This window comes from Enhydra lutris, unplaced genomic scaffold, assembly GCF_002288905.1.
Source record: "Enhydra lutris kenyoni isolate GAN:26980312 unplaced genomic scaffold, ASM228890v2 scaffoldscaffold19, whole genome shotgun sequence".
Classification (NCBI taxonomy): domain Eukaryota; kingdom Metazoa; phylum Chordata; class Mammalia; order Carnivora; family Mustelidae; genus Enhydra; species Enhydra lutris.
In genome coordinates, this window is record NW_019154103.1 from 34,312,812 (window position 1) to 34,331,574 (window position 18,763).

Consider the following 18,763-nt stretch of genomic DNA (forward strand, 5'->3'; position numbering starts at 1 on the left):
TTCCTTTTCTCTTCTGGCTTCTAGAGGCTGCCTTCATCCTCTAGATCGAGGCCCCCTTCCAGATATCACATGATTTTGACCTCTGCCTCCACTGTTACATTTCCTTCTCTCTGATTCTCCTGCCTTCCTCTGTCATGTATAAGGAGACTTCTAATTACATTGACTCTGCTTCAATAATTTAGGATGATCCCTCTATACAAGATCTTAACTTAATCACGCCTGCCAAGTCCCTTCTGCCATGTAAGGTGACGTTCACAGGTCCTGGGGATTAGGATGCTAAGCCAAGAGAAGGCTGGGAACCCATTCAAGGCAAAGACACACCAATGTGAGCTGCTGAGCCAGACACCACATGCAGAGAATGAGAAGGTGAGCTAGCCATGAAATCAATGACAGGCACTCCTAGAACATATTAGAGAGAGCTAACTTCTTTGGAAGTTCTGCTGTTCTAGATCAATGGTGAGTACTTAAGAGAATTTTAAATATTTATAACTAGTAAGTGGTAGGGTCCTTCAATAAATCTGGGTTTTTCTGACTCTCATGTGTGTTCTTGTAATCCCTCTCATCTACCTTAAACCGAGGCTAGGAATTTTCTGTTCAATTGAACCAAGACCCTGGGTGGGGGGAGGGAAGAGCTATATCCCCTGCACAGACCAGCCTGGATCAAGAAAGAAGCTGGATGACACAGGCCAAAGCAGAGCAGAAAGTAGGCTGTATGCCCAGGCTAAGTGCTCTTCCCTGTGTCTTTAGGAAAAGGAACCCCAAGTATGTGAATCCCACTGTGCATCTTTAAGGGACTGTTTTCTACAATTAAGCCTAAATTAACACAGGCAGCATTGGGTTAATTCAGTCTCAGTAAGCATGTCTTCAGGAAGGAATGTTTTTACTTCCTAGAGGTCCTTTTACAAACCTTACCTGAAAAGTGAAGCAATTACGGTGCCCAGAGCGTTCCAAATCGAATCAACTGCACTCTTTGGAGAGCGGTTTGCTTTACCAAGGTTTAGCTCTGCCTAGCTGTTACTCTGTACACATAGGTAACACCTAACTCAATGCATTTGTTGCAGGAATTTCCCAGGACTTGGTTTTATGAAATATAGTTTGATAGAACTTGCATGTTTAATATTCCACGCAGCAAATTCCCTTTCCCCAGAATTCCTGAGACTATGTGAAAAACAGAGGAAGCTCTAGCACAGGGCCTGCCCATATTAGGTCTTCTTTGTGTTGTTACTGAAAGACCGCATGAAGGCATACATACACAAAGGCCTAAATAAACTCTCTTGCCCCAGGTCAATCTGAGAAGTCTGTTTGTTGGAAAATACTATTTAACTCCTCTCAACAAACCTTAAGTATGTAAATTGCACAGAAAGAGAATTCCTAAGTATCCTCAGTCTGCACAACCGTTCCATCTTACATGCATTCAAGTCAGGATATTATAGTAGTTGACATTCTTGGAGATGTGAAGACCTGGGTTTGAATTCTGATCTAATACTTCATGGCTACAGGAGCTTGGGAAGTGGCTTAACCTTTTCAGCGTTGTTTCTTCATCTCTGATGGTAGGATAATAATATTGAGCTTGCACAGCTGTTTTGAGCATGTAATGACAACATATGGAAAAGGTTCCACAGTTTCTGGTGCACTAATGACAAGGATGGTGATGGATGGTGGTGATGACGACATGTCTAGATCCAGCCTCTGGGTTACCCTGCTCCTCCAGGACAGACAAGTTCCCTGCTATGTGAGGTCCATGCATCCCCAGGGACATGCTCTCCCAGTCCACCCCCACCCAGTTTAGGCATGGCCCCAAGGCATGATCCTCTGTCAAGGGGAGGGAGGGAGGGAGTCTAGGGCTCCTCACTGAGGTATGTGAGTCACCTCTTCTTAATCTTCATCTTTCTTCCCTTTTACCCCCAGCTCCTTCTCCCACTTTCTTTCTTTATTTGCCTTAAGAGTTGACCTAAGAGGTCCCTCTTAGGGCCTCAAAATCTTTTCCATGTGGATCTTACTTATTTTAAAGATTGTTACAAAGCATTCCCTCTTAAAAGTAAATATTTTGGGGGAAAAAAAGTAAATATTTTGATGCAGAAAAAGCAAAGCAATACACAAAATCCAATCTAATGGATTATAATTCAGGTAAGTTCCTAGAAATCATTAAAGATAAAATTTTTTCCATTTTTTGTGTCCTGTGCCATTCTAACATAGAGTTATTCTTTAAATGTTTGCCTTAAGTAAGTAAGGTCTATGTAGACCTGCTCCTACTAACACAGATAGAAGACACAGAAATAGGAATTTGGGTTTATCAACAATTTCCCTAGAAATAAAGTTGAGCCTTGGGTGGGTGCCTGGAATGAAGAACCTGCCAGAGCTACTGCCCCAAGAGAAATCCTTTGTTCTGCCTCAATACCCAAGAGAAGCAAATCAGTAAAGGAATCACATTTTCTACCTAGATACACTATCAGCCCTCCAGTATACTTTGATGAAACAATTATCTAAAGGAGGGGCAAATTTTCATAACCTCCTTATAGTTTCCTACAATTAAAAATACATGTAAGACAATCAGACCATACACTTGAGCATGAAAAGACTAAGGAATGTTTATTAATCACCTCTATTTTATCTTCATTCACTAGAAATAACTAAATTCAGGGGGCAAAAAGATGTTTTTTTCATGTGATTTACATACCTGGTGTTCTTACAGTATCAAAAAAAAAAAAAAAAACATGACTTAAGAGCTTTCTCCTTCTAACTGTAATGTGGTTACTTCCAAAACCTTCATTGCAAACACACCACAAATGCAGACCCTTAAGAATAAGGTTAAGAGAAAAAAAATTTTTTTGGTTTTAATATAAACCCTAGAAAACTCTGAATCAATACCAACTGCTAATTCTTTTTGTAATGATACAGGCCATTGTTTGAAATTCTCTGGCAGGGTGCCTGGGTGGCTCAGTTGAGATTGTCTGACTTTTCATATATTTTCTTCCTTTGCAAATTTTCAAAAAAAAAAAGAGAGAGAGAGAGATAAGGTCTATATAATTTTAGCAAGACAGTCAATCTTTCAGGCGAAGTCTGACATACTAGATAAGACCAGGAAACAGTAATATTCTCTACTAAGAAAAATGTTCTTTCAAAATATGAATGTAATGCAAGATAGCTTCTAGAGCCTTCAATTTAATCTTTCAATGTAGATTTACAGTTCTGCAGTATTCACTTATGGCCCATACAGGGAACCCCAGAAGATGTCCATTTCCCTTTCTTTGAAGTGTGCCTTAATGACCGTTTGCCTTTAGAAAGCTACTCCTTTCTAGGTAAAGCTAACCAACACACCCAATTTTTTATTCCTGCTTTGTGAAATCCTCCTGTGAAACAAAACGGATTATGAAACTAGCTCAGGAAAAATCACAAGTTATCACCATCAATAGCATTCCAGTTGTCTGTCTCTTCTCATCCTAGCACATTCCTGTGACCGGGACAGAAAAAGCCCACTCAGACAATCATGTGCCTCACTGAATAGATCCCAGATGATCCACTGGAGGCTGGGAGAACTGATGAAGGAAGAAGCGGAAATCTTTCTTCCAAAACGAGTTGAGTAACATGAAAAATAAAAGTCAAATGGGACTTTTAAGGTAAGCATATAAGCACTCTGCATAATAAGACTGTGTCTGAGGTTAAGACCCTTCTTAGACTAAAATAAAAGGCACTAATGAATAATATCCTTTCATACCCCAAACAACCACCTCCAAAGTCTTTTTCCTCTGCTCACCACCCAAGAAATAGCTTTTCAACCTTATAACCATATAGGATCTACCCTAACCAATGTAGTGAGTTTCTTCACTAAGAAACTTTCCACCAATCAACCAGCTAGGAAGATGTTAGACCTTCATGAAGACTGACCCCAGACACCAAAAGTTTGGTTGCCTTTATTACTTACTCCATCAAGCTCATGAGTGAAAACTCCTACTTATTTCTTTTGTAATTACTCTACCAACTTCTAAAGCTTAGATAAGCACCTTTTCACACTGTATTTTTTCTTTAACCATTTATTTTCTTAAAAGGCAGTAAGTTGTATCTGTCCCTTCAGAAGACTAGCCACTCGCCTCCTAACACATTACCTGGCTTACTTAGTTCTCCTAACAGTATACATGAAAAGTACTCTCTATGATACGGCTGTAAAAATGTAAACCAGCGAAGTCTTCTGCAAAGAGGAGTACACACATAAATTGTAAATCCTGCCACTCTATATAGATCTTTGGCAGAAGAGGAAAAAAAAAAGCTAAACATTTTAGCAAGGAAAAACATGTTTGAGGCTTTCAAAGTCATTTTCGGTTACAAAGAAACTACCTACTTAAAACCACATCAGCAAAGGCCAGAGAGAGAGTGAACTTTATAACCAGAAAAATTGAATACGAAGTCATTGTACTCACTGTCTGATGGCTTCTGTCACAGTAACGCAGCCCAAAATAATCTATCTCCACGAGGTTTATGTGACGGAATACGTGGTCAAGGACAACAGAACCTTTTGTTGACTTCTGCAAAAATAATTCACAGTTTTATTTTTTTAACATGGTGTCTCACCTTTCTCAGTGGGACATAGTCACAGCTCTCATCTTCTCTCAGCTTCACCCACAATGGAAATGATTTTATTAGCCCATGGTTCCCTGTTTGAGTGTTGCCTCAATTACAAAGAAAAGCAGGGTTGCAAGTAAAATGTATTAAAGAAATTCCTTTGAAAAAACCATTTTTAAATTGTAGTGGGTTTTTAATTAATATAAGTTTCTTTTCTTAGGGGATTGTAAATTGTCTTCCGGACAAAATTCTTATCTTAATAAAGATAATCTTTTATGTGAAGAGCATCTGATGAATTCATCAAAAACCACTCGTGTTGGTTAAAATCCCACAGTTCTTTCACTTGAAAAAGCAATTTTCACCTACAGCATTACTATCACAACACAGAAGATACACAGAATTAAAATAACAATAGCCAAAGCTTTTATTTTCAGTCCTCAACTAATAAATCCACAGATTAAAGCTGCCCAAGTTAATGTTCTGAAAAGCCCTTGTGAAGAAATTTTACTTTATCTCTTTCACATAAGCAGAGATGTAAAGAGAACATTTCCCCTGCTTTCTAGGATCTAATATATTAGATCTAATATATTAATTACCAATTATCACATAGCTGAAGATAAACATTTAATCAGCAAGCACTACTTCACATATCATATTAATCTTGAAAACAATCCATTTCGGAGGTCCACTGATACAGACTTTTCCTTTCTCTTGCCCCACCCAGGCAGGTACAGCAGGGGAGCAGAAGTCCCCAAGAAGTCACACACTGCATTAATGAAGTAGGGCTTCCTTCAGCTGTGGTTTTCCCCAGAGAATTACCATCACTCGTTTACTTGTATATGGAGAGTACTCAGTATTGCACTGCTTTTAGGAAATGAGTTGTGACATAAGGGAGATGTTTTGATTAAATGCATTGTAAAATGGGGCACCTGGGTGGCTCAGTGGGTTAAAGCCTCTGCCTTCGGCTCAGGTCATGATCTCAGGGTCCTGGTATCGAGCCCTGCATCAAGCTCTCTGCTCAGTGGGGAGCCTGCTTCCCCCTCTCCCTCTGCCTGCCTCCTTGCCTACTTGAGATCTCTGTCTGTCAAATAAATAAATAAAATCTATAAATGCATTGTAAAATGGATGAGAGGTGATAAAGACACACACTGAGAGAAGACTGTTCTTGTTACAAATCCCAAAGGTATTTTTGTTTCCTTCTACTAAATTACCTTGGTTAAACTTAATTGGTGTCTTTTTCCAAATCCAGTGGAAAATTCATAAACAAAAACACCTTCCGTGATGGACCTTTGGTTTGGGACATGTTCTATACTAACAATGCCACATCCAGTCAATATTTCTTTGTGCTCATGTACTTACACGTTTAGCTAGGGTAAAAATGTGGAAAGAAAATTACTCTTTCTAAGGATACGTATACTTCAAACTATAATGGGCACTGCCAAAAAGACCATTACAATTTACTCAATGAAAGTACATTTCCCCATACCTTTGCCAACAAATTCTCTCGAGCAAAATTTTCCCCATCTGACTGAACAAAAAAGAGAGGAGAGGTTAACTTTTAATTTGCATTTTCCTGACACTTATAAAAGTAGGTGCTCTATCATCTACCTACTAACCAACTGCATTTCTTGGCATTTGGGTCAGGTGTTCTCTGCCTTGAAGATTCGTTCTCTCCTTCCTTTGCTCCAACACCCAAAAATATTCCATTATGTATATATACCACCTCTTCTTTACGTATTCATCTACTGATTGGACACCTGGGCTGATTCCATAGTTTGGCTATTGTAAGTAATGCTGCAATAAACACAGGGGTGCATATATCCCTTTGAATTAGTATTTTTTGCTTCATTGGGTAAATACCCAGTAGTATGATTGCTGGATTGTAAGGTAGCTCTATTTTTAACTTTTTGGGGAAACTTCATATTGTTTTCCACAGTGGCTACACAAGTTTACACTTCCACCAACAATGCAAGAGTGTTCCCCCTCCTCCACATCCTTGCCAACACCTGTTGCTTCTTGTGTTTTTGATTTTAGCCATTCTGACAGGTATGAGGTGATATCTGATTGTAGTTATGATTTATATTCCCCTGATATGTCTGTTGGCCATGTGTATGTCTTCTTTGGAGAAATGTCTGTTTAGGTCTTCTGCCCATTTTTAAATTAGATTTGCTTTTTTTTTAAGTTGTGTAAGTTCTTTATATATTTTGGATAGTAACCCTTTATCAGGTATGTCATTTGCAAATATCCACTCCCATTCTGTAGGTCTTTTAGTTTGGTTGTTTCCTTCCCTGTGCAGGAGCTTTTTATTTTGATATAGTCCCAATAGTTTATTTGTGCTTTTGTTTCCCTTGCCTCAGGAGACATATCTATAAAGTTGCTATGGCCAATGTCAAAGAGGTTACTGCCTATGTTTTAGGACTCATATTTAGGGTTTGTTGTTGTTGTTTTTAAGATTTTATTTATTTATTTGACAGAGATCCCAAGTAGGCAGAGAGGCAGGCAGAGAGAGAGGGAAAGCAGGCTCCCCGCTGAGCAGAGAGCCCGATGCAGGGCTTGTTCCCAGGACCCCGAGATCATGACCTGAGCTGAAGGCAGAGGCTTAATCCACTGAGTCACCCAGGCGCCACACATTTAGGTTTTTAATCCATTTTCAATTTATGTTTGTATATGGTGTAAGAAAGTGGTCAAGTTTTATTCTTTTGCATGTTGCTGTCCAGTTTTCCCAACACCATTTGTTGAAGAGCCCTTTTTTCCATTGTATATTCTTTCCTGCTTTACTGAATATTAATTGACCATATAATTGTGGGGTTTTTTCCGGGTTTTCTATTCTATTCCGCTGATTTAGGTATCTACGTGCCAGCACCATACTGTTTTGATAACTACAGCTTTGTAATATAACTTGCAGTCCAGACTGTGATGCCTCCAGCTTTTCTTTGCTTCTTCAAGATTGCTTTGGCTATCCAGGGTCTTTTGTGGTTCCATACAAATTTAGGATTCTTTGTTCTAGTTCTGTGAAAAATGTTATTGGTTATTTTGATAGGGATTGCTTTAAATGTGTGGATTGCTTGGGTAGTATAGACATTTTAATATTTGTTCTTCCACTCCATGAGCACGGAATATCTTTCCATTTCCTTGTGTCACCTTCAATTTCTTTCATCAGTGTTTTATAGTTTTCAGAGTACAGGTCCTTCTCCTTTTTGGTTATTCCTAAGTTTATTCCTAAGTATCTTATTATTTGGGGTGTAATTAAAAACAAAAATGTTTTCTGAATTTCTCTTTCTGCTGCTTCATTATTAGTGCACAGAAATGCAACAGATTTCTGTACACTGATTTGTAACCTCTGACTTTACTGAATTTGTTTATCAGTTCTAGCAGGTTTTTTGGTGGAGTCTTTTGGGTTTTCTATACACAGTGTCAGGTCATCTGCAAATAGTCAAAGTTTTACTTCTTCCTTACCAATTTTGGATGTCTTTTATTTCTGTCTGTTGTCTGACTGCTGTGGCTAGGACTTCCAGGACAATGTTGAATAAAAGAGGTGAGAGTGGACGTCCTTGTCATATTCCTGACCTTAGGGAAAAAGCTCTCTATTTTTCCCCATTAAGGATGATATTCAGCTTGCTAATTTAATAAATAACTCTATTGGAGTTTTGACTGGAATTAAACTGATAGACTGGATGACTTGGGGCGTAATGACAGGATATTTACAAACTGAAACATAAGGTTTTCTCCTATGTCCTTCAAGGATGTTTTATCCTTTTTTTCATGTAGGTCTTACAAAATTCTACTCAAACTTTATGGCAGGCAAAATTTACAAAGTGCCCTCTCCCCCAAAATAAATCCTGTTCTAATCCCTAGAGCTGATAAAATGAACTGTCAATACTATGACTGTGTTATGTTATAGGTCACAGTTAGCCTTAATATCAGGAGATCATTCGAGTGGATCTGACCCAATCACATGGGCCCTAACAAGCAAAACACTTTCTCCATCAACAGAAACAGGCAGAATGTAAGTCAAAGATTTTCAAAGCATAGAAACAACTCCACGGGTCCTTGCCACTTGAAAGATGGAGGGAGCATCTGAGATAGCAATGTTAGCACCCTCAAGGGGCTAGAGTAGACTCCAAGTAAGGAAATGGGAACCTCAGTCCTACAGCCACAAAAACTGGATTTAGCTAACCACCTGAGTTTGGAAGCAGATTCTTCCCCAGAGCCTTCAAAGAAGGACTCTGATAACCAACACCTTGATCTTGGCCTTCTAAGATTAAGCACAGAACCCAGCCATTCTATCCTGGATTTCAGACCTACAGAATGGTAAGATAATAAATAGGGGTAGATAGATTTAAGCTACTAATTCGCAGAAATTTGTTATGCAGCAACAGAAAACTAACATATGCTTATTCATAGCCATTTTATAGTTTTATTGTGGTTTTATCATACTTTCTGATTTCTAACATATTAGCAATTAATTCTTCCACATTGGTCTATTCACAGCCATCTTGCTAAACTTGTATCAGTGAAAAGAATTTGTCTACCAATAGTAAGTTGTTCTAGTTTTTTCTTTTCCAAATTCCTCCTCCATATATTCTTTTCCTTACTGCATTAGTTGGGGCCTCAACCAAAGGATGACTGGTAGTTGTGATAACATGATCCCAATCTTCTTCATAACTGTAACGTAATTGCTTCTAAAATTTCATCACTAAGTATACCGGCTGCTCTGTACCCCTTGTATCTACTTTTTATCAAATAGAAGGTTCCTTTTAGTCCTATTTTTTGGGTTTTTTGCTTTTGTTTTGTTTTATTCTGTTTTGATTTTTAAATTAAGAGTGGGTAATAATTTTATCAAGTCATTTATGGGAATCTGAAAGGACAAAAATCATGTACTCATCTATGAGTTAAATTAAAAGACTTTCTAATGTCAAATATTCTTCATGAAGAATTTTCTAGTTTAGTTCTTTCATTCTAGGTATGTACTATCAAACCCCCTCCCTACTTGGAAAGAATCCCCCACCCTGTGCGTCTTCATAAAGGCAGGAAACAGACTATACCCCAACTCCTGGCAGCTGAGCCACAGAACATAACCTGGTTTCAGCCAAGGACTCTGACTTCTGAGCAAGTGATGCAAAGACAGATGAAGACCTGAGAATTCATTCATGACAATGGCTCCCATTGGTAGGGTGTCCAACAGCAGAGGCACGCAGAGGTGAAATCAAATGGGACAGGGAGCAGTGATGACTGATTCCTAAGCCAGGTTTCCCAGCATCCTTGAGGTACTAAAGGGAAGCACCCAGGCAATCCACTGGCTTCCCTTCCCTTGCCCCACAGAAACACTAATTGTGTACGTTTGGACCTAAGAGCCATGCCAGGGTCCTCGGTAAAAATCCTAGGAATGCAGAAAATTGGGTCCAATGGTATACTCAAAATATCATGAATACCAACAGTTTATCCTAGGGATGGAAGTACAACAGGCAGATCTCTTGGTTGCCAACAGTAACAAATGACTCTGATGAAGTAACCAAGAAGTTCACTGAAAGACACTAGTTTTATCTCACAGTCTCTACGGTGCTACCCTGATGGTGGATCTGTATTCTCCTAATCCCAGTTACAGCCACAATCACTAAGCATGGAGCCAACCTTCTCACCCATCACCACCTCCCTCCTGTGGTTCTGCCCAGGTTTGGGGCTTTAGTTTTCACCTACTATTCACCTAAATGTGAATTCACCTAAATGTGAAATGTTGTTTCACATTTGCCTTTTGCCTCAGGAATTTTTTTTTTTTTTTTTTAAATAATTTCTGGCTGACTGAGATCCACCTTTCTTACTGTCCAGGCTGTTGTGGGTAACACATGCCTAGCTTTCCTCTTACTTGAAAATACCTCTGGAAGGCTGACATATGAGCCTAGTGTTCCATTTCGATCTAATTCCTCCCCTGGATCCACTTTCCTACCCAGGCACAGACAGGAACAGATAGAGTGACTAGAGCAAGTAGAACCACATAACTCCACCTAATTCCTCTGTCCCAAGCAGATGGAAAAGTGCCTCATGAACAGAAGAGGAATGAATTCTGCTTGAAATTTCAGCACTGAGATGGGGTAGAGTTTTGGGAAAAAAATATAAGTATATATATACATATACATATACATATATATAAATCAAGGGTATCTTTATGAAAAACACTTTATGCCTATAATTCCACAAGAAATGTTAGCTTCTTTATACATATAATCTATTTATAAACAGTAAATAATAGCCTACTCATGAAGAATACACACAAAAGCAAGCTTAGAAAACCAACTTAGCAGTTTGCAAAGTATATGGAAATAGCAGAAGTTTCATGCCCAGAAGGAATCACCATTCTCCAAAACTATCACTCCAAAAATACCAGAGCAGAGTCTGTCGATCCTCTACAACAGCTTTTTATTTATATAGAATCTGGTACGGAAAAAAATTTTTTTTTCAAAGATTTTATTTATATAACAGAGAGAGAGAGAGAAATCCCAAGTAGGCAGGGAGGCAGGCAGAGAGAGCAGGGGAAGCAGGCTCCCCACTGAGCAAAGACCCCCCAATGCGGGGCTCGATCCCAGGACCCTGAGACCATGACCTGAGCCGAAGGCAGAGGCCTAACCCACTGAGCCACCCAGGTGCCCCAGGTACGGAAAATTCTTTACAAATATCATCCTTTAGCTCCTTGTTATCCTCTATGAAGAAACCACAAGGAAAACATGCAGTGTTCCACAATGAATCCAGATCTGACTTAAGAAAAAACATGGGATCTCATGATTCCCTCAACAGATTTCTGTTATGTTGTATGTCTATACATGAACCTGAAGCAGAGGCAGAGGAACCTCAGAAATACTGTATTTCTGTCCCTACTTCAAGCACATTTGTCCATGAAAACTTCTTCACTTCTCATCTCTCATATTGCACTATGACAAGACTCGGAAACCATGGGCGCCATCAATAAGCTACTGCGGTTGGAGGTACACATCACCAGCCTGCATTTCTGCCAGTCCTGCCCTAACCAGCCCCTTCCAATCACCCTGTCCCCAATTTGTATCCCATTATTTATGCCTTCTACGCTTATGGAAAAATTGCACTCTTCACGTGGATTCTTCACAGAGATTGCCTATGGACTGTATTTTTTCAGTTCAGATTGATAGTCTTCAAGTTCAGAGGAACTCATCCTTGAATAAAGAAATGAAGAAGTGACAGAGAATGGACATGAGAGCCAAAGTAAGATTGAGAAGTGTACTAGGCAAGGAACAGGCCAACTGCAGGATCTATTACTAGAAAAGGATACTACCATTGGATATAATGAAAGAAACATATGACTTCAAATATTTATTGAGTATATTCAAATTGAGTATATTCAAATATTTATTGAGTAGGCACAATTCAAGTATTTGAATTTTACAGTACATGCAAGCAAATGATTAATCTCCAGAAGATGGAAAAAGCATGCTAACAAATGCCAAAGAACAAGATGCACCCCAGACTATAACAGAAAGAACCTCAATGGGGGAAGCAGTTCACCACCCTATCAGAACCCTGGAGAAGTTCTGGGGCTATGAAGTGACTAAGAAACTTCTAGAAAGTGAGACAAAGAAGGACCTGGTTATCATCAGGAGCTTTTTTATGCATTTGACTAGTTGCTCTGCATGCATTTTACTTGCATTAAAGTATGTTTTAAAAGAAAAGGTATGCCAAGTAGGAACTAGTCATTACCTGTTATTGTTCATGGAGTAATTGTTTTGTGGATCTGGTTGATTGCTGTGAGTGTTAAGTAAGGAATATGCCTGGAGACAAAATAGGGATATGGTGTTTCGCTGTCAATTTCTTGACAACATTTCTAAACAATTCACACTCCATTTCCCCCTCTCAAAAAAGCTACTTTAGGACCTTTTAATCCAAATTCTTCCCGAGCTCCTTGTGCAGCTAACTCTAATCATTACAGGCCATTATGTTCCACTGTTGAGGCTACATGCCCCCAAGTCCTTAAAACACGGAGACATGGGGCTTCACTTCTAAGTCAGATGGGTTAGTTTCATTTTAAGTTTAAAGAAAATCTTTTTCTTAACTTTACTTCTTTCAGTACATGGCAAAAATAAATAAATAAATAAATAAATAAATATTTTTTTAAAAAGGGGGGGGGCCAAGAATGGGATTGTATTTAGCACCATCAATTTCTTCTGATCATTTCTTGGAGAAAATCTCTACCAAAATGAGAAATTCATCAAGATACTACAAAGTAAGATAAAACTGCAATCACAGCACTTAGCAACATGTCCAGGGACTCTCATAAAGATCAATAAATTACAGGGATGCCTGGGTGGCTCAGTCAGTTGAGCATCTGCCTTCAGCTCAGGTCGTGATCCCAGTATTCTGGGATCAAGTACTGGGATCAAGTCCCGCATCGGGCTCCCTGCCAAGCAGGCTTGGATTCAACCTCTCCCTGCTTCAACCTCTGCCTGCCTCTCCCCCTGCTTGTGGCCACTCCCTCTTTCTCTCTCTCTCTCTGACAAATAAAGAGATAAATAATCTTTTTAAAAAAAAGGTCAATAAATTACAAGGTGGTCTTAGACACATAGTGGATCTCCACAAGTAAGACTTGAGAGAATGAGCCAAGTGGCAACACAACTATCAAGAAAGGAATTCTTGAGGGCTCCTTGGGCCTTGGCCTGCCTGCACTGTTCTCTCTCTGGGCTATCTTTCCTGCTCTGGCATCATCAAACCCCCACTCAATCCTTCAAGATCCAGTTCAAATGCCACCTTCTTCATGAAGCCTGTCCTTATCTCCTCAACCTTATTATGACCTCTCCCTCCACCAACCTCTAATTTTTGCCTGCCTCTAAGACTTAAACTATTCTGCCTTTGTTAAAGCAATTGCATACTTCTCTTCACTTTTCTATTAATATTTAGACATTTTGAAAGCAGGTGTTGAAGACTACACACCACTTCCTTTCCATGCAGTTCAAGAATTACACACAGTCAGAGCTCCCTAAAAATTCTTTGAATTAATACTAAGAGCCAACAAACAAGAGGGAAGTGCAATGCTGGAAACATGGTGGCCTGTGACTTACACCTTGATTTGTCTGTTTTTAAGATTTCTACTTTCCTAACCAGTCAACCTATGAAAGCAGAAGGATGGATGGATTAATTTATCTTGACCTCGGTAGATCAACTGAGTCAAAGCTACATAGTTTACTTTTAGTTACACATTTGTTTCAGTGATCTGTAATTCCAACGAACTCAATGGGCTCTAAAGGTAGTTTAAAAATAAGTTTCAGATTTGAAACTTATAAGATATGAAAAAATAAAAGGGCCCTATGTTAAATGTTTCTATAGAAAGTTTATATAGAGATATATAGTTTTCCTGGGGCAATAAAATAAATCTGACGTATTTTTGTTTACTATCGTAAGGAAATCAAAAGAGACTAGATACGAGGCAGTAAGAAGAAAATCAAGAAAGAAGTATCTGACTTTTTCCAACTCCACTCAAAAAATTCATTTAATGTTACAAGATATTAATTTACTTTTCAAATGAGAGTAAATGCCTGTGACATATTTCTGGATTGTGAATTAGATGCCACGTAAATCTAAGCAAACAGAGATAGATTACTTTTATTACTGACAACCTAGCAGCATTCTGGAAAGAACAGAGCTACAAGAGGCTTATAATCTTGAGAAATACTCCCAAATAGGATAAGTTTATTTGAAAATACCGTCAGTGAGGCTTTCAACCAGAACAAAGAATTTTTTGAATGAGTAATAACACCTTTGCAGATTAACACGACATTACAAACCAGAAAGGCAGGTTTTTGCCAGCTGCACAGAATGATAACTATTACACTTCAGACAGTTTACTCCTTCACAAAGGAGAAAAGAACCCTTTAAAAAATTCCTTAATGTTATGCCTTTAAAAATGCACTATATTTTTATTTAGTGTTTTTAACATAATAGATTCCAAGTTCTGTGGGAAAACATAAATCACGTTACATTTTTTTTTTCCCCAGCTCAGACCTGTTAGGATAAAGCAAAGTAGGAGCATAAAGGAGAGATTCTTCAGGCACCAATAGTAACTGCTTCTCAGGCCAAGTATTGTTAACCACCATCTGATGGTTTTTGACTAAGTTACCTTTATCCTCTAGGTGAGGAATCTATAAAGGAAGCCCTCTTTTAGTCATTTAAAATAAAAAGTAAAATGTTTGTTTTTCAAGGTGCTGTCTATATTTTTCATATATAAAAGTTTAGGGGCGCCGGGGTGGCTCAGTTGGTTAACCGTCTGCCTTTGGCTTGGGTCATGATCCCAGGGTCCTGAGATGGAGCCTTCTTCTTCTCCCTCTGACCCTACCCCCTGCTTGTGCTTGCTTTCTCACTCTCTCTCAATAAATAAAACCTTTAAAAAAAAAAAAAGTGTGCTCACACAGATACATTTTTTCTTAGACTTATCTAATGTTTCAGCCATCTATTGCTGTGTAACAAATCACCTCAAAACTTAGTGGCTTGAAGCAACAACAATTTGCTCTTGATTCTGCAATCTGGGTAGGGCTCAGAAGGGAAAGATGGCATCTGTTCCATCTGGTGTTGGCTAGAGAGGTGCACTTGAGCTCAAGAACCCAAGACAGCTTCATTCACATATGGACACCTCACCTGGGGTAAGGAATGACTGGAGGCTGGCTTGGCCTCTCTCCTTCCCTTCACTGTCTCTCATCATCTAGAGCCTCTCTCTTCAGAAGGGTAGTCTACCATGGTGACTGAGGGCTCTGAGACCACAAGAGTGAATCTGCCAGGTTTCTTAAGGCCCACACCTGGCACAGTCTCCCTCGTTCTATACTCTGTCAGTCAAAGCAAGTCATCCAAGATGGAAAGGGAGGGGAAACAGATGCCATCTCTTTTTTTTTTTTTTTTTAAAGATTTTATTTATTAATTTGACAGATAGAGATCACAAGTAGGCAGAGAGGCAGGCAGAGAGAGAGGAGGAAGCAGGCTCCCTGCTGAACAGAGAGCCCGATGCGGGGCTCGATCCCAGGACCCTGGGATCATGACCTGAATGCACAGGCTTTAACCCACTGAGCCACCCAGGCGCCCCAACAGATGCCATCTCTTATTAAGAAGAATAACAAGGAAGGATCACTGGCAGCCATCCTTGCACACAATCTACCACATCTCACTCCCCAGTTTTTGTCTCTAAACTGGTTATATTCTTCATGATGTTCTTCCTCTGCTCAACTCATCTTTGCTTTAACAGTCTAAATTACAACAATGGAATAAATAAATAAATAAATAAATTACAACAGTGGACGGAGAATAAATCTTGAGCATCTGTATTTACGTCACTATGCTAGACGCTTTCATATACTTTATGTCATTTAATCTCCACAAGAGCTATGGTGTTTTTATTACCATTTTACAAATGAGATTGCAGACATTGGGAAAGGATAAGCAGTTTGGTTACAGTCACACGGAAATAAGTGGTAAAGGTAGGACTCTGACCCAGAAATATCAGACCTAAAACTCTTGAGTTCATGCTCTTACGTAACTGGTTCTCAAACCATGGTCTGAGGATCCCTGGGAAGACCTAGAGATGTATCCAGTAGTCCATGAGGTCAAAACTGTATTCTGAATATTTTGATATTTATCATCTTTTCTCTCTCACAAGTATACAGCTTTCCAGAGGTTACGGGGCAAAGGATCTCACAGCAGAGAGTATAGACAGCAGATCAGAGAATCAGCTATTTTCTATTAAACCAGGTCTTAAATAAACTTGCAAAAATATTTAAAAAAAAAAAGATCACTCTCCTCATCTAAAATTGTCTCATTTTGGAAAATACAACTATTTCTATAAAAATATTTACACTGAGGTTTGGGAGGCCGCAGTAAGGCTTGAGATGAGGACCAAACCAGGCCCTGACTTGTGCCTCCTTTAAAGTCTGAATAACCTAACAAAAGGTTTAAGATGGGAAAAGTTGAGTAGCACTGAGAAAGGGTCTGTGCTATGTGTTGTGCGCTCGCCTACGTGACTTCCCACATGCTTGCTAAACAAATGAGAACAATTCGGTTGGGGTCAAAAGTTCGTTGCTGGTCCTTGCTGCCCTAGTATAGCCCATAAATTACTTTCAGGTTTGCTGTCTTTGTACTGGCATCAGCCATCTGGCATCACGAGGAACTCGTGGTTGTTTAACTAGACACAGATGTAATATCACTATATATATGGCCTTAATGCTTTGAATAAACTTAGCACTGTTGGACATCCTCCTCAGTGCTCCTCCTGCCCCCATCTCTTTGCTTCTCAAGTTCTTTTCTTCATCCTCTTACCCTCACGTTCCTGGTCGATTTGTTGTGCCGGCTGCGACACTGAGGGCACCTGGGTGGCTCAGTCAGTTGAGTGCGTGCCTTCAGCTCAGGTCACGATCCAAGAGTCTCAGGATGGAGCCCCTCATCGCATCAGGCTCCCTACTCAGCGGGGAGTCTGCTTCTCCCTCTCTCTCTCTGCTCCTCCCCTCTGCTTGTGCTATCTCTTTCTCTCTCTCAAATAAACAAAATCTTTAAAAAAAAAAATTTACATTGACATGTAATGCAATTTTTAAAATGAATTAGTTTTATTTCTTAGCTTTAACTTACAATACTGTAAATATACATAGATAAAACCCTCACAGATAAAAGTTCTTTGAGGTCCTAAGTAATTTTATTTATTTAAGATTTATGTATTTACTTGAGAGAGAAGGAACGAAAATGAAAGAGAGAGAGAGAGAGAATGCATGCACAAGAAAGGGGAGGGGCAGAGGGAGAGGGAAAGTATTTCAAGCAGACTGCCCCCTGAGTGCAAAGCCCGACTCAGGGCCTTATTCCAAGACCCTGAGATCATGACCTGAGCCAAAATCAAGAGCCAGACTCTTAACCACCTGAGCCACCCCGGTGCCCTGGTCCTCAGGAATTCTAAAGCATGTAAGGAAATTCTGAGACAGAAAAAGCTTGAGAACTGCCTCACCATACTAATATGTTATTGATGACACATATTATGAAACAGATTGTGTTCTTGATTCTCAGGTATTTGGGGGGACTTATAAACCCTTCTTCACCTTATAGATGAGACACTGGGATCCACTAGATGAGTGAGAGGCTCACAGGGCACAGGGCTAGCTACTGAAGTTCTAGGAATAGAACCAATCATGATTGCCACTGTAGAAACATTTGCCTCTGTCTCTTACAGAGCTTGTTAGAACACGAGTTCACAACAAATCTCATCAGTAACAAAATAAAACTAAAAGAAAAAATGAAGCAGTTCACAAGGAAGGTCAGAGATCAAATAATAGATAGCAGCATTCTTTGCCAAAAGAAATTAGAATTTCCACAATAGAGACCTATTTTCAAAACTATATGTAAAGCATACTCTTTAGTTTCATCAAATGTGCATTAAAAAATTCAGTACCAATAATCAGAAATGTTTGCAACACAAGTCAATTTTTTATCTTTCTCCTATAGGTCTTGGACATCTTCTAAATGTTTCAAATTCATGAATGTTATGAATCTCAAAAAATAATTTTCCTAAATGTAGTATGGTATCCTGAATTAGCTTCTGGGACCAACAAGAGGGCACTAGTGGAAAAACTTGAAATCCAAAAATAATCCATAGTTTGGTTACTATTAATGTATACAATGAATTGGCTGTATAATATAACATGATTACATAAGATGTTAACATTAGAGGAAGCTAAGTGAAGAGCATTCAGGAACTCTCTTATTGTTTGCAATTCTTCTGTAAATCTGATCTGAAACTTAACCTCTGATCTGTAATGAACAGAATGGAACAGAAACCCTATTAACTTATTCTATTCATTACAGATCAGAGTAAAACCAACAGTGAAATATCAGATAATATAAGTCATTTTACAACATAAGACTTTATTCTAACAAAAAGGAAAAATGGATTATATATCTTCAAAATAAAATTCCTGGGAATTCATTAATAATCTTGATTTAGGACATTTAAGCGATGATATTTTAAAGGTCATAAGCCTTGTAGAGCAGAACACGTTAAGCCAAAGATCTGTTTTACAAATATAGTCTCTCACTTAAGATATAATCATTTAGGGACGCCTGGGTGGCTCAGTTGGTTAAGCGGCTGCCTTTGGCTCGGGTCATGATCCCAGGGTCCTGGGATCCAGTACCACATCAGGCTCTCTGCTCAGTGGGGAGCCTGCTTCTGCCT

The 18,763-nt window shown here is 39.1% G+C and overlaps 1 protein-coding gene across 2 annotated transcripts in view; it reads right to left on the bottom strand.

Annotated features, from left to right (window-relative positions):
• LOC111148421 (erythrocyte membrane protein band 4.1 like 4A) overlaps positions 1 to 18,763 on the bottom strand; it is a 251,739-nt gene that overhangs the window by 142,468 nt on the left and 90,508 nt on the right. For both annotated transcript variants that reach the window (XM_022504948.1, XM_022504949.1), the window contains exon 2: positions 4,416 to 4,520. In XM_022504948.1, coding sequence (XP_022360656.1) covers positions 4,416 to 4,520 — 105 coding nt within the window. The remainder of the gene's footprint in view (positions 1 to 4,415; positions 4,521 to 18,763) is intronic.